The sequence below is a fragment of the Anser anser genome, assembly GCF_964211835.1.
Source record: "Anser anser genome assembly, chromosome: 3".
Taxonomy (NCBI): domain Eukaryota; kingdom Metazoa; phylum Chordata; class Aves; order Anseriformes; family Anatidae; genus Anser; species Anser anser.
The window spans coordinates 56111047-56127172 of record NC_139722.1 but is presented as its reverse complement, the minus strand read 5'-3'; the positions used below and the strand labels follow the sequence as shown (position 1 = coordinate 56127172).

General features: G+C 41.9%; 1 protein-coding gene and 1 long non-coding RNA gene across 3 annotated transcripts in view; both read right to left on the bottom strand.

The window, feature by feature from the left end:
* The window catches only part of LOC310897252, a 30423-nt gene extending 25684 nt beyond the window's left edge, over window positions 1-4739 (bottom strand). Inside the window, exon 1 of the long non-coding RNA XR_014582163.1 lies at window positions 132-4739. This is a non-coding gene — a long non-coding RNA (uncharacterized lncRNA). The remainder of the gene's footprint in view (window positions 1-131) is intronic.
* CLVS2 (clavesin 2) overlaps window positions 1-15657 on the bottom strand; it is a 59459-nt gene extending 43802 nt beyond the window's left edge. Inside the window, exons 1-2 of one of the 2 annotated variants that reach the window (XM_083830648.1) lie at window positions 15261-15657; window positions 5643-5817 (exon numbers count right to left, since the gene is read on the bottom strand). In XM_083830648.1, coding sequence (XP_083686774.1) covers window positions 5643-5817; window positions 15261-15649 — 564 coding nt within the window. In that variant the 5' untranslated portion in view covers window positions 15650-15657. The remainder of the gene's footprint in view (window positions 1-5642; window positions 5818-15260) is intronic. The other variant, XM_083830647.1, reaches the window with a different exon arrangement.
* Between the last annotated feature and the right edge of the window lie 469 nt (window positions 15658-16126).

Below are 16126 nucleotides of genomic sequence, written 5' to 3'. Positions count from 1 at the left end.
AGGAAATGAATTATTCTGGCTTCAAAGAACAGGTTTTTAACAGCCTGGACCATGCTGAATAATGGCTATGTCTATACAGACATGCCTGTAAGCAATTGAACTCAAGCTCTGGCCATCAAGTCCTTTCTTACCTGGCAGGTTTAGCCCATCCAGAGGTGAGAAGCCAGAACTAACAGTCAGCTCCAGCCCACCCTTTTTCCACAGCAAATTGCCAGCAAGCCTTTTTGATGGCCTTTTAAAAGTAAAAGAGATCAAATATATATAAGCTCTTTTAAAATAATGAACTCTTAGTATAAATATCCCATTCTGCTGCTGCTGCTGCAGAACATGAATTGAACTGATACGAATTGTGCTGTTTACAAGCACATTCCTTCAATCTCTGAGCTGGTCCTGGGTTCAGGGAACTCTGACATTTACAAAGAGTTTAACTCTTTGTTAAGACACTGAATGAAAGCAGATAAATGACTTGCTCACCCTCGTGGAAGCAGTAGATACTCTCATTTAAATCTTAAGCCTACTATCTTGAGCCTACTACTTTTTAATATCCTCCCCAGTGCAGGACCCTAGTCTCAAAAACTGACTGAAAACTGAAGCAGTAAAGTCAAGTTTTCTCAGTTATTTTGCTGTTTTTAAGTTGGGATGAAAAGATATTTAAAAGTTGTGTGTGTGTGTATGTCTGTGTATGTGTTTTACAGAGCACTTGACCATGTAATTATGTGAAAATGTCAAAATACTGTTTTCAGAGGCATCCTTTGTTCTAGAAGTTCCTGACCTACAAATTCTTGACACTGCAACCTGCTGGTTGTAGAGATGTAGTCCAAAACTAGGTGGCTGTTCCATCGTACCCTGCTGCAGCAAATCTGGTTGCGGTTATTATGCCTACAATTCACAAGAACAACTGTTTTAAAGATGTTTTGGACAGCAATAGTAGCTGCAAGCATGCTGTCTTTGTGTTCTTTCTGTTTTGCTTTCACATTCAGAGTAATGAGTATGTTTTAGCTTATGAATCCTTCCTTTGTAACAAAAAACAAGTCACAATCAGTTGAAAGACCTGCCTTGTCCCCCAAACACTATCAGTCTCTGTCCCTGTAAACATCCTCAACTCAAAAGCGAGATTCTTCTGTCTTCTGCAACAATGTTGTTGATATATGTTCAGTTTCCAATACAAATGTGTATCATCTCCTTTTCCCCGTTGTTTCACTTAAATGAAAAGCATTAATATTCAGCCACCAATAACTATGCAATTTTGCAAAGCTTTTGGAGGTACAGCCTGCCTGAGTGACAACATGAAAAATGAGTCTGTCATGTATGCAACTACCATTATGAGCTAAATAGAAATCAAGCATTTAAGAAGGATTTAGTGTTCCAGGTCTTAGAATCCTGAATATCAGTTAATCAATCATCACTTAACGTGTCTCATGCATGCCCACAACTTTCTATTTTGCAAAACTCATTTATAGTTACCCCCCAAGCTGCCTATTGGAGCTAATAATAAAATGGAACTTTCAACATAATTTTCCTATTGAATTTTTAGTCTTTGCCACCTTTTTTTTAATTACTTCTGAAAACAGTGGTGTCCTAATACTTGAGAAAAAGCCCAGGTAACTATAAAAGGACTATCACAAAGAGAAGAATCATACCTAGAACCTCTTCCCTCCTGCCCGTGTTCCCAGCTACGTATTAAGGCAAAAGAGATCATCAGAGAGACAGGAACAGTAAAATGAAAGAAAGATTATAAGGGCGGGGAGAAGTACATATGACTTAATTATGTCCCACCAAAGGTCCATCTAACCCTACATCCTCTCCTTAAAAGAGGCCAAAAATGAGTGTCTGAAGCATATACAAGACAGACAGCTTATATGATATTTCCAGTTGGTATTCACCTCATCTCCATCTGTATGCAGCCCAAGGAATTCCAATCCTTTATAAGGTTTTTACGTAGTTAGTAATACTCTGTTAATTTCTCTTTCACTAACTTATCCATCTTACCTGAACACAATATTTTAGCACCCAGAATTTCCACAGCAAGGAGTACCACAAATTATTGGCTACTGTATAAAGAATCACCATGTCATATAAATCACCATGTCCCTGTCCATGGCAGGGGGGTTGAAATTAGATATAATATTTCCTGCTTTCAGGAGCTGAGCTGTTGAGTAACATGAGCTCATTCACAAGCCCAAATTCAGCACTGAGAAAGCAATAAATGGGGAAAAGTGGGCAACAAAAGACTGTGGTTCACAGACACCAGCCTATTAAATATTCTGGGAAGAGCCAATACAAGGTACCACAGTCAGAGTTTAGATTTAGGTCTTACTCCTCAAATAATGTTTGATGCTCTCATCTGCTCAGGTTTCACAGTCCTCAGCTGTTAGGTACTCCCAGGTAACTAATCCAGACAGATCCTTCTCAGAAAATAGAATACCACATGTTGCATTTGCTTATGTGCTTATTCTTCACTACAGAAAGTATAGGGGATCTAAGTTTTAATTCTCCTTCTCATTGACTAGGAGCAACATAAATCCTGTAACCACCAGCATCCAAAAGGAAGAGTATCACTTTCTTCCATTAGGACAAGGCCAATGTATCAGCTGAAACTGCAGCATCTAGAATCCCAGCTGAGTGCCCCAACCTCCACAGGAGTCACTCACTGTTTCTTGGCCAGTAAACCTCCTTGACCTAAAAATCAGAAGTGGTCTAAACTGCAACGGTTGAATGGTACAGCAAAATTGGGATGGATATGCTGGAAATTCACATCAGTTAATCACTGAATCACAGATGATCACTGACCTTTAAGATTAAAAATGCCATGGCCAAAAGGCCCTTTACCTGAAAACAACTGCAGGTACCTAGGAGGTTTTTCTAATGTATTAAAGTCCTTTAGGAGTATGCTTCTTTTCATACTCCCACTTAACACATATATGCAGATGAAGTGTAAAGCAGAACCCGTCTTCATTAGAAAACTGTATATATTTACTTATTATACTTTCAAAAGCAATTTTGTAAAAAATAAGCAGTTGTGAAGAGCCCAGAAACACCACAGCTTGTAATCAGTTCACTTTGCTACATGCCATATTCAATATTCTGCTCACCATGGAAGCTAAGCAAATATAATGCAAATTTAGTAGATTTCATGGAAGAGGCAAAGGGATTTGGTCAACATCAAATTTAGTGGTCACTAATCCCACTTCCCCTGTCCCTTCCCACCCAAGTAAAACAAATGTTTAAATTCCCCAAATGGTAAAGTTCAGCATCTTGAGCCCTGTTAAACCTTATAAGCCAAAGTAAATTCTATTTCTCTGATTAAACACAAAGTGTTTACAAAGATCATAAATAAACTGTGTTCATGAGTTTTTCTTGTTCTTTTCCCTGAGTAAGCACTTTTAACTTTAGTATCATTCAGAAAGATGTTTCTGCTACATATTTTTGTCCAAAATGAAAGAAAAGATAACCTCTGTTGAGGGTAAGAAAATGGAATATTTCAAGAATTAAATATTGTAAAATGCATATAAATGCATCCCTTGCCCAGGGTGTCTCTGCACTATCTTTTCACCATGCTCTCCTCTTATTTCCTTCCTGATCATAATTATTTTTGAAGGGAGGTTCTCCATCCAAGATGCTCAGCACAGTTGTCTTCAGCCCTTTTCATTAATTCTAATATAACACTACATAGAAAAATGTTTATTCAAGTAATATATAAATAAATAAAGTCCCTAGGTAGTATAACAACTAGCAAAACATAACTAGCAAATCAGTTAATTTTGCTAGTGTAGGAATGTTAGCCCCCCGATCCCTCAGTGCTTCTCCACAGAAAATGAAAGAGTGTATTAAAATGAGCCCATCTAATTGATTTCTGCAAAATCATAGAATCATAGAATATCCAGAGTTGGAAGGGACCCATAAGGATCATCGAGTCCAATTCCTGGCTCCACACAGGTCTACCCAAAAATTCAGGCCATAAGACTGAGAGCACAGTCCAAACACTTATTAAACTCTGTCAGGCTCAGTGCCTTGACTATGTCCCTGGGGAGCCTGTTCCAGTGCTTGACCACCCTCTCAGTGAGGAACCTTTTCCTGATATCCAAACTTAACCTCCCCCACCGCAAAAATAATTGTGATAAAAGGCCTTGTCAAAGTTGCTGCTTACAGATAACACGTCACACATCAGGTCAGACTGCTCCAATGTTGGGTAAGTTTTACCTCATATTTGCCACTTCAGAGCTTTCTCATTCCCTCTTCTGCAGCATTTTGTGCCCAGTTTTACATCCCTGGAGTCAACAGGACTGGAAACAGTGGGCAAAAAATGATGCCCTGGGTGATAGTCACTGTCAGACTGGAGATATTGGGGATTACAGACTTCACCTCAGCTCAGCAATAAACTATATGGTGGCTGGAGAATAGAGTTCCAAAGTCCAACTGAAGTTTGGTAGGTCATACATCATACTTTCAGATTCACTGCAGCTCTCGTCAAAAAAAAAACTCTGATTAATGTCCAAGAAGAGACATTACCATTTAAAAACAAAGACTACTAAAGTATTTATTCATGATCTAAATGAGAAAACAATGGTTAACTTTTAAAAGCAGCACAAAGAAAACAACGATAAAAAACTATAAAAGAAAACAGCACTATTAAAGTAGAGATCTCTCTGCTGTCTTATGATGTAGATCTCAAGCCCATGGAATCACACCGTTGTATAAGGAAGCACAACAAAATGAAAGTTCAGATCTTCATCTCATGACTGTCATTACCTTTCTGTGTGCAACAGCAGGCTGAATGCTGTTTAAGCCATTTCAAGATGTAGATCAAAACTCCATACTCCTGCTATACATGTTTCTTCAAAAATAGAAATATCAAAGTAAAGAAAGTTCAAAGTTAAGGTTGCTATTTTGCTTTATAAGTAATAAAAATGTATAAATGATAAAAATATCACAGAAAAGAAATATATGTCCTTGTAAAACCAGAGCACACTGCCATGTGTGGCAGTGAATTACAGGTATTTTTAACACACCATCTCAAGCTTGTACAGTAAACAACTACCTCACACATTCCAGTTTTTCATTTTAATAAGCATTAAAGATCATGGGAGACAGGCAAGAGTTATGTGGTATCCTTTCCACATATGTGCCTGTGCTGTGTAAAGTACATTTACAATGAGTAGAAAGAAATTTAAATCACTACATGCTCAAACCTGGTAGCTGCTGTCCAAATTAGTCCTGACCAAAAAAGTCAAGCACATGCTGAACTTTCAGTGAGTAAATAGTCCCAGCTACCTGTCTCTTCACAGTGTGCCACACTTTTCAGGACAAGTGATATAGTGTGAGCCTGTTTCCAGTGGAATCTATGAAACAAATGACCTGGGGAGGCAGCAGAACCACACACTCCATTAGTCCTGTCCAAAACGACAAGATAAACTGATTACTTGCAACTTGCTCCAGAAGCTATGGTCTGAATTTACAGGAAGTCAGCCACGTTGGGATAAAGACAGAGAAGTTACCTCTTAGTTATTGCAAAGAAGGAGCTTATACGCTAAGAGTTACTGCAGTTACCATATTGAATTCACAACTTAGCTTCATCCAAAAAGAAAAGGCGGGGGGACAGGGGGGAGGGGGTATTAGGAAGAGAAAGAAAAGAGGAACATTACCTGAAGGCCTTCTATGGCTAATCTAAGCATGCTTGGTGTGAGCTTGGAGGCCTGCTTGAAGGTGAAGTTGCTCCAGTCTATAATCAAAACAAATCCATTCACTTGCAGCTCGGGGTCTTCTATCATGGCTTCTAAAGAAAGAAGTATGGCACGCAAAATATCCACCAGCGTGTACCTGTGAATGTGAAAGGGAGAATTAGTTAAGCCATGTATGCCAGGGTAGGGTAACAGCACAGACAGGGAGAAGTTCTGAGCATTCCTCCTTTGCACTGCTTATCCAAAGGTTAACAGAAAGGGATGCACACGTAACCTCAGAAGCTAGAGGTATGTAAAGCCAGGAAGGTCTTAAAAGCTCAGTTAATTGACTTCATTCTCTGGAGCAGGGTTATATACATCTAAACCATCAGCCATCCAAAAGAAAAATACAAGAATATAAAACACCAAAAGCAAACTTGAACTTTCTGTAGAAGTCTCCTGCCTAACATATCTATGCATTATATTAAATGTCTGTATAAATTTAAAACAGGTAAACAACAGAAAGTTTGTTTTCCCCAGGTAAACATAGGGGAAGCTTCCGCATAGGGGAAGCTTTGTTTTCCATGATTCTTCTCTTCATTTAAGAAAATTTTACTTTGATTTTGAATTTGGTTTGATTGACTAGGATAAGATCTTTCATATTCTCCTCTATATTTTCCACTTTTCTGAGATATAACTTTTTTCTAATATTTTACTCTTCTGAGATCTAAAGTTTGCAGGTAGTTTGATATACTCCCTCTTTTTTGTTCAGATTTTTTTCAGCAAGGAGAGTGAACTGCACAAGCAAAATTCTTCTCTGTAATTTCCCTATGGAAATCCTCAAAACTCTGAAATTCTCTATCTCCCTTTGGCAGGGAAAAAAAAAAAAAAAAAAGGGCCATTACTGAAAATGGAAATTTTTCCTTGGGGGATCAAAGGTTTGATTGTTTCTGCAGCAGGTACAGTAAAGCAAGCTTGGTACACCCTGCCTGCCCTGGGCAAAACTCCCCAGGGAGGCATGAGCAAAGCTTCAGGCATGGCAGAGGTGATGCTCCCCCTCTCTCCAAGCAGCACAGCTCCCCAGCCCAACCACTGTACGTGACATCCAGTCACGGGGGGAAAATGACAGAGTTGCTCTTGAGGTCCTTCAGTGACCAAATAAATACCCTCAGCACTGCTACAAAAAAAAAAAAAAAAAAAATCTATCATTGCCTCTTTCCTGACCAAGCTGTATGTGAAATGGGGTGTGTTAGGAGCATTTTGAAGCAAGAACACTACAAAATATTTCACTGGCACCAAAATGGGCTTATTGAACCTTGATTATCTGCAGACCAGTCTACCTATCTGCAACAACACAGGCATGCAAAGGCAGTGGAGGCACCTAATCAAGGTGTGTACTAAAATTCCCTGTATGATCTACGTTTTGTACAACTGCCAGCACCAGTGTTAAAGCGTGCTTACCCTGAGGGAGTGAGGTGTACAGCATTGTGTTCAGGGCCAGGGGCTGGGACAGAGAGTGGCCAACTACCTTCAAACCCACCAGTTAGCTTCACAAGGTGGTACAGGTCTCATAAATAGTATTTTTTAATAAAATTACTTGGAAGTACACCCTGTAAGAGACCTTCCCAGGGGAAAGGTGCCACAGAGAAGGAAATTACATCAATTGAGTCATTGGGAGAGGTATTTACAAATGTCCTCAGTATGAGGAAGATCTACTGGAACTCATATTTACAGGAAAGTCATTAGAAATACTCAAATCATAAAATTAGCTCAACCCCACTTGCCATTTATACCACTCCATTCAAAATACTCATTCTCCAGGAGAGGAGCTCCACAAAGCAGATGGCTGTTGCAAACACCCAACCTCCAGTCCAAGAAGATTCCCAAGTTCCCGATATAGATCTCTAACATCCTACCTAGGGACTTTAAGAACACATGCGTTGGATTAATAGCTCTCTAGTAGCATAAGGCTGCTAGAAATCCCATGCATTAGACATAAGGATGCTTTGATCAGTCCTCTAAGACAGTCCCTAATATATTTTATGTATACCTAAGTGATACATGTATAGATGTATATATGCAAACACATATATACGTAATAATATTCTTAATTTGTTCAAGACAGTGGAAAAACTGTCAGGTATCAATGAGGCCAGGACTTCAGACACCACAGAGAGTAACCAATAGTCACGGGGCTGGGTCTCCACAAATCTGTGCCATATTCAGCATAACTCCTATTTCATGTTTGCTTAGTGTAACAAATACAGCCCACAGTGCAATGACAATATTGTATATTTACCCACAGGAAAAGACAAAAGGTTGTCCTCTCAGTGAAAACAAGTCCTGAAGAACAAAGATCTAGCTAAAAGCAAGCAAGAACATTTTATACCAAAGGAAGGTACTTGAAGTACTTTTTTAAGTCTAAAAACCTATATTAAGAGAATGCAGGGACATGTCACTAAGAAAGAAGCTTCTCCCCTCAAATACCCTTTGTAGCAATTAGCTAGAAATAGGAGCTATCTTTTATTCTGTAATGCACCTCTTCTCTTGGTTTTGACACTTTGTTAAGTACAGAACAGAAAACCAGAGAAGAAAGACAAATCCATTAGTGGATTTTGGTATCTGCTTTTCCTCTGGACACATGCTGAGGCAAGCCAGAAATGTAAACTTGGTGAAATAGATGAAATTTAGGTGCTACAAATGGCAATCTGAATACTGCAAGTATCACTAGAACAGTACAAGCAAATGAAATATGATTAAAGAAACTATATTAAAGCTTTCCGATAACACATAGTTATTTATGTACAGACTCGTCTTAAATCCACTCCACTTGCATGTCGTGCAACTTTTCACCTCCCTGCTACTGCTGTTCACATCAGTACCAGGATGCACAGTCTGTACTAAAACATGTGCTCAGCTTTTTGCTGGACTTTACGGAAATGAAAATCCTATGTATACAAAAGGTGGGAAAAATTGGTGCAGATATACAGAAAACACACATCAAGCAAACCTATGGGTACACCATTACCCACAGGTAACCACAAGATAATCCAAATTCCACTGAACTTCTTTACACAGTCCCACACCAACTATCTGCTATGGGCTGTCTCCAGACAAGCACTGGAAATTTAACCAGTAGGTGGGTGTGGGTGACTGCAGTATTATGCTGGACAAATTATCATTCTGAGCATGGAGAGCTATTTTTCACAATAGCCATGCTATGTTATTCCTGCATTAGTTATTCTAAATGCGCAATTGTCTCCCCTTAATTAACTCTATCCCAGACAAAGCCACAACAGGAATATTTGCCAAAATAATTCTTTTATCAGCTTTCACAGATGTGTGATGAAATGTATCTCACACCTTCATAGCTAAAAGTTAAACTCCATCTGCTGAAAGCTGATCTTCCAGTCCTTCCTGAAGTGTGAGTCCCTGGAAAGCTGAAACACCAGTTCCAGAGACCTGCATTACTCTGCATTTCATAAATTCTATTTCTGCAGAAATACAGCACCCAGAGCACTATGTAAAAGTTGATGCACAAATTACAGTTTTAAGGTGGCACACAAATTACTGGTTTAAGGTGTGCTTATACTTTAATGTTTTGCAGACTAGTATCCACTTTTGCAAAAACTGATTTAAGAAGGTAGCATATTTTTTTCTTAGAAAAAGCTTTTCTTTACATAAGAGAGCCAACCTTGTCCTTGGGACTGCACTGCTGAAGACTGAAATTATTTTCTCTATAGATACAGAAAAATGACTAATGAAAAGGATGTGCTGCTAGTGACTATGAAATAAATTTGGTCCAAAATGGCTTTGACTGCTTTTCTATATTTTACGGTGAAAAGAAAAGAAAAAAGAAAAAAAATGAACATATTAACCTATAATACTAAGAGAATGTGGTGTTCAGTGTGAAGGAAAGACACTACCATTTTATTCTTACTGATCAGTGTTAAGTTACAGTGTTTATTTAGGAGCCTCTCATTTTGCTCTGGCCCATTACAAAGTGACTGCAGCAGCGCTGTGGAGTAAGCAGGGTGCGCTGGGCAGACCTGCTGCGGTGTGTGTTCTGTGGCCATTTGGGCTGTGCACAAAGTCCTGGTTTATTATGCCTAACTGTAGTCACATTCACTTGTTTGAAGAGACACTTACAGGAGTCACTGTATCCAGCAAGGTACCGCTAATTCATAGGATAATCTAGAACTCATGGTTAATTTAAATATATTTCATGCCCTCTATTTATAGAACCGCTCTTAATTCAATGGAAAGTTTAGACAACTGTTTTAGCCCAGCTGTTAATGTGAATAACACAAGCTAGAAATATGTCAACACATACATAATGCACTCATAATGTTCCTTTTCTGTGTGAGTCCCAGCCTGAGTTCGAATGAGGTGGGGACTGGTGTACAGATACACTCTACTTCTCTCGAAATTTTTCATTCCAGTTGGCTTTGAGGCAATGAGTCTGCAAAGGCCTGACAAGTTAATACTTATGCTGACAGAGATTCTTACAAATGCAAGAGGGCTACCATTTCTACCACAATGGCAACAGAGCCTACTAGAATAATGCCTCACTGAGGCTTTGATTTATCAAAAACAGAACATCTCAAACTACAGAACATCTTACTCTCTTGTAATTTAGCAGTGGCAACAATTTACAGAAAACTTCTTTATTTTTTTTTAATGGGACACAAACAACATCAAAGTTTTCAAAGGACTTATAGGAAAAACTGCCTGGCAAACACTGCTATCAGTTCTTGGTAGTACTTCACTATGATCTGTCATCTTTAATTCTTGGTTATGTGGCCTATGCATCCTCTCCACTCCCAGAGGCCACCGTGATTTCCAGTAGGCTAAGAGAAGGGGAAGACAGAACACAGGAGGCAGAATGTCAAATCCAGCTGTGTCAGCTGTTTTCAATATTTAATGTTCTTGGCGATAGGTGACATCCACCATAACTTCTGTTTAGGCAGCTTTTGGTCCCAGCCAATTTACATTTAAACTGAATAACAGATTATCTAATTTGGCAAGGTTGCCCTCTTGTTTCTGTTGCCACATGCCCACCCTACCCCTAGTATCATGAAATTTTAAGTAAATCAAAAAATTAAACCTGAGTGGAATGATTCTGCTTCTCAGGATGTAAACTGTTAACTAAAAGAGAGAAAAGGTAGGTATTCTTCATTTGAATTTAAGTCACATATCTCTTGAAGGTCCCAAACATGTAAGAAATGCACAAACCTGTATTCTAATATCATCACTGTCAGGGCAGGTAAAGCATTTCTGTCAAAGGAGCCCTTGTGCCACTGAGATTTAAAGGAGAAAGCTAGCCAAGACTCTGAGCCATCATCCCATTTCTAACCTACTGTTCTGGCTTAATATTTTTTAGAATTTTATTGAAAGAGCCCTCAAGATATATACAGGAGTACCTAGAAATGATGCCTCAGATCTCATTGATTTATCAGTCTGGGTATAGATTTGAGTGCTGAGAAGATGGGGGATCAAAAGTGGCAGCAGGCCCTTATTCAGAATAGAAAAGCACCACCAGTGTTACGCAAATGTACAGGGGAGAAAAAAGAAAAAAGAAAACATGTCAACGATTTTACAAGATTTCATCAATCTTTTTGATTCATACTTAATACCATTCATTACTCCTTATGTTAGCCCAGTGTCTGAGAGCCACAACCATGGAGAAAGAATCAGCTGACCTAAGTTTTACACACGCGCTGATCATAAAGATCCCTAGCCAAAACACAATCCAAATACACGTGTGAATAGGTGGATATGGATACATGGGGAAAAGCTAGGAATCATAAGACATTCAGCAGGAGAAGCTGCAGAAAGAAATTAGTTTGCACTAGTTAATAAATATTAATTGAAATACATTACTTCCATACAGAAATTGATTCTATTAACCAGGTATTTTTTTATTGTTAATATGCTACTACTGTTGGTATTGCTATTTATTTTGTCACACTGCCTCCATCAGAGCTTGAAAAATACCCTGCCAATTCAGCTGGTTAATAGCGAGCTGAGGAACAGAGCAGCCACGTAATAGATACAGAACTTAAATTTTCATATAACTGAAGGAAAAATTTCTAGCATTTCTGCAAATAAAAGCACATATTTGAAAGCAAAGCAGTGGACTCTGCCTTTGCTTTAAATTATCTGAGGCAACAGCAGCTCTAATGATAATAAGGGCAGTGGATTTCTGTATTCACTGAGGATGTTGTGAGCTACTGGGTCACTATGACACAGACAAGAACGATGGATTAGTCTTCTGCAGTTTTCTATTGCACTTTCTAGGAAAGCTCTGAGATAATTAATGCAGGGAAAGATTTCAAATAAACAGTATCAAAATGGACCAATTTCCATAGGGGAACTTGTGTACAGATGCCGAGAAGCATACAGAAGAGTATGCAAGACAACAGATCCTTTGCTGCAAAAGCTTAAGTTAATTGTACCATTAACAGAAAAAAAAAAAAAAAAAAAAACTTCACCAGCTGGACACATTAAAAAAGAGGAGTCTTCAATTGCAAGTACACACCTACAAGCCAAATGTAGTTATGAATCAACAGTCTGGAAGCTCATACAGAAGGCTGATTCCTCCCAGAGTGCTGTCCTGGCAGGAGTGTTATCCATCTTGACTTCCCTAACAGCAAGAGGCAGGATGGAGAGTTCAGCGAGGTCCTGCTGAAAAGCTGCTGGGCTACTCCATGCCTTATCCTTCACCTTGTTTCCTTTTTTTTTTTTTTTTTTTTGGTTTGTTTGTTTGTTTGCTTTAAATACATGTCTGATTTGGTTGTTCAGATGGTAGGACATCTGGTACAGTTTTCAGGCCCTTCTTTAATTTAGTGATTTAACATTGAGTACACAGGCTTGTTTTACCACAGGAATTCTTGCTTCCCACGCTTTTCTTTCTAATTGGAACTATGTAAATCATAGGCTGCTGGTGCTATATAAATCATCTATAGTATGTCTGCAATTCATTTAAATAACAAATTGGAACTTTTTATTTCTAATGGTTACATGCTGGCCATAATAACTTGTACACACATGATAAATTTGGAGGCTTGCTGTGCTCTATTTACTTAGTTTATGAAGCATGCGATGAGGTCCTAACAAAACAAACTTTGAAAAGTAATCCTCCCAGTGATGCTGTCAGAGGAGGGCTGTTTACATGCTGCAGTACCTCAAGTCAGCTAAGGCATAAGAGGCATAAGCTTGAGACATACTGTGCAGCAACTCCACTATGCGCCCTACACAATACCCCCCCAGGTCCAGTAGTGAACATCACATAATGGAAGACACTCAATTAATTAGAAAAGAAAGTGGCCTAGCTCTATTCCCAGATCTGCCACTGACTTGTGTGCCTTGAAGCAAGCCACTCCCCATGGCTGGGCTTCAGTGCTCTCCCCTTTGTCTGCAGGGTCTGTGTGAAAGCAAATCCCTCGCCCTGGCGGAGAGGCGTGCCTTGGGCGCGCTGCTGGAGAGCAGTGGGGACCCTGTTGCAAACACGGCCCTTAGGTACTCGGGTGGACCTCAGTCACTTTGCTATTATAAGATAGAGCAAAAGGACTGTAGAAAGAAATGACAGTTTCTTATGAAATAAGACTTCCTGAAAAAATTCCTGAAAAAATCACATTTCCTGTTGTGTCAGCTGGTCAGTTTAAATATCAGCACATCCAAAATTAAGAAGAAAATAAAGCTATTCTTTTCACATGGCAATTATTTTCTGAAATACAACTTTCTGTCTGAAGTCAAGTTCTTGGTGTTCTTTTGACTAGGAAGTATTGGTCTGAAAATATCATATAAACTTTTGGGAATTGCTTTTGTTATCGAGAAATAAGGGAATACAGTAGGCCATGCTACCTGTAACAAGGGAACACCTTCACGGTAGATGCATGATTTAATAAACAGCCTAAACATTCACTTCTTTTCTAATTCTTCCTTTGGGGATTTTAAGAATTTTTGGAGTCTGTTTATTTGTTTGTTTTAAATAAAAATTTGACCTGGTCTTTATGGGGAAAATAATACAGTGAAGCCACTCAGTCCTTAGCTGTACCACCTCTGTTTGTCATTGTTTCTTCATCTCCATCTGCCAGAAAACCAAAGCAGGGAAAGGACACTCGCCCCAGCTCTGCCTATCTGCATGCACACTTTTTAGTTGTCAGTGTGGTTGTGAGCACAGCTTTGATTTGTGCCAGACAGCATCCTCCTGGTCCCTGGGAACAATTCAAGGACTGGCAAGGGCCAGGGAACTTTCCCAGTTGGCAGTGTGGATGTGGCCACCCTGTCTGGAGAGGAGGAAAGGCATGGTGGCCCCCCAGGCAGAGACCCATCCCTAGCTGGAGCACCCACTGGTGCCAAGAAGAGAGTGATCACTCCCCGCAATGGCCATCGAAACAGCCTGCAAGAGGACAGCTACCACAAACACTTTGAGGGCAGGCTCAAGCATGACAATCCCCCAAACTGTGGCCTTTCTATCCACATTGCTAGATGTTTGTGTTCTCCCCAACTCAAATTAGGAGAGCTTGGGATACCTGCACAGTGCATTATATCAGCCCTGCCAGTGCCCTGCTCGTGTTGACTGTACAAGACAGTGTGGATGAAGGCAACTAGCAAAATTTTAAGTTCTCTCACTAAGTGCTGCAGATCTTAAACCTGCTCCCAGCTGAGAACCTAGAGAAGCCTAGAGATGCAGTTCTCAAAGGTGCAGGTTTTAGAGAGTCCGCTCTTTATGGACTCATTCATTTACATGTACTGAAGTCAAGCTATTTGGTGACTGCAATTTTAGACTGCTGGAGAAAATGGGCATGGCACCTGATAGTCACATATTATCAAGCCAATTGCTAAAAGAAAGGGCCTTGGTGATAGACAGCTTTTGGGTCAGCCTGCTAAGTCATCTTCATCCTAGAGCAGTCCCCAAAAGGATCAGACGTTGTGGGAACTGCATTAGCATCTTTCAAACTGCCACCAAAGCCTTGTGTGCTTGGATAACATTGTGCAGGGGATTAGAGCAGTGTGAGTGGGGAAAAGAAGTGGTTGCTGTAACTCCCATCCTGGCATTTCCAGGTGGCTCAGGAAGAGCTTTCTTTAGCTGAGGGGAAGGATTCAGGTCGTCACCTTCCTGCACAAGCAAACTTTTCAGCTCGAGATCCATGATGGATACTCCTGATTTGCAAACAGCATCTACCCCCACTTTTTCCTACTGTAGCTGGGCAGCTCTGTGTTTGCTGAAGCAGAAAGACCAGCACAGGGAATGCAGACAGCCTTTGTCAGAAGGCTAAGCACATCATCTACCGTGCCAGCTCACTTGGGCTAAGGGCAGGCAGGCAGGTATAAACCTCAAATCACCCTGCTGAGAAGAGCATCTGAGCACTTCCCACATCCCTCCCGAAATGCAGCATAAGAAGGATGAAGAGGCCCTAAGCCACAAGATACATTTCTTCTTTCTTATCTCCCTGTTCCTTCCAGGCTGGTACCCAGCCCCCGTGGGCAGAGCCGGGTGTGTCCCCACTGCCCACCTCCCTCTGCTCTGGTGCAGCCTTTCCCATGCATCCCCCGGGGGAAGAAGGGGTTAAGGCAGGCGGGTGGCTCCGCGTTTACCTGCTCTGGTCCCAGTTGGCAGCAAAAAGGACGAGGATCTTCCTGCCGTAGTGGTCCAGGTTGGCCAGCCCGCCGGGGAAGCCGTCCTTCAGCGCCTGCTTGATGCCCGGGTCTGTGGCCTTGAAGCTCTTGAACATGTCCAGGTTCTGCTGGCGATATTCAAAGTACTGGGCCAGGAGGCGAAACGCCTCGAAGTGCTGAAACTTCCTGGCCCGCAGGAACCGCAGGATGAAGGCATCATCGGTGCGGAGGAAGCCGATGTCCGGCCGGGTGATAACCATGTCCCGCACCTCCTGGATGTCCTGGTGCAAGGTGTCGGGGTTCTCGTTCAGCTCCAGCCGGGCTTTCTCCAGGGTCTCGGGGGAGAGACCTGCCTGCAAATGAGTCATGGCGCTGCCCTCCTCCTCCTCCTCCTCCTCCTCCCCGCCTCTGCTGCCTGCGCTCCGCAGCCTCCCGGCCTCCGGCCCCGAGGCGAGCCTCCGGCCCCGGCGCAGCCTCCGCTCCCCGCTCCGCCGGGCCTCGCTCCGGCCGACCAGACGCCGCGGCGGCTGCCGGCAGCCGGGTCCCGGGGGACTGGCTCCCCCCGCCGGCACCGCGACGCCCCCGGGCTGCTGGCGGAGCCGCGTTATCTCGCCGGCATAGCGCCCTCCCCGCGGCGGGGGCCGGCGGCCCGCAGCATCCCCGGGGCCAGTCCGCAGAGGCACCGACACCCGCCGGGGACGGGGCTGCGGGCTGCCGCCTGCCGCCCTCCCCCGCCGGGGAAGGGGAAGGGGATGGGGACGGGGACGGTGCCGCTAGGCAGGGCGAGGAGCGCCCCGGGGTGCTCCCCCGGCCCGGGGCTGGCAGGGGGGCTGCCCTCCCCGCAG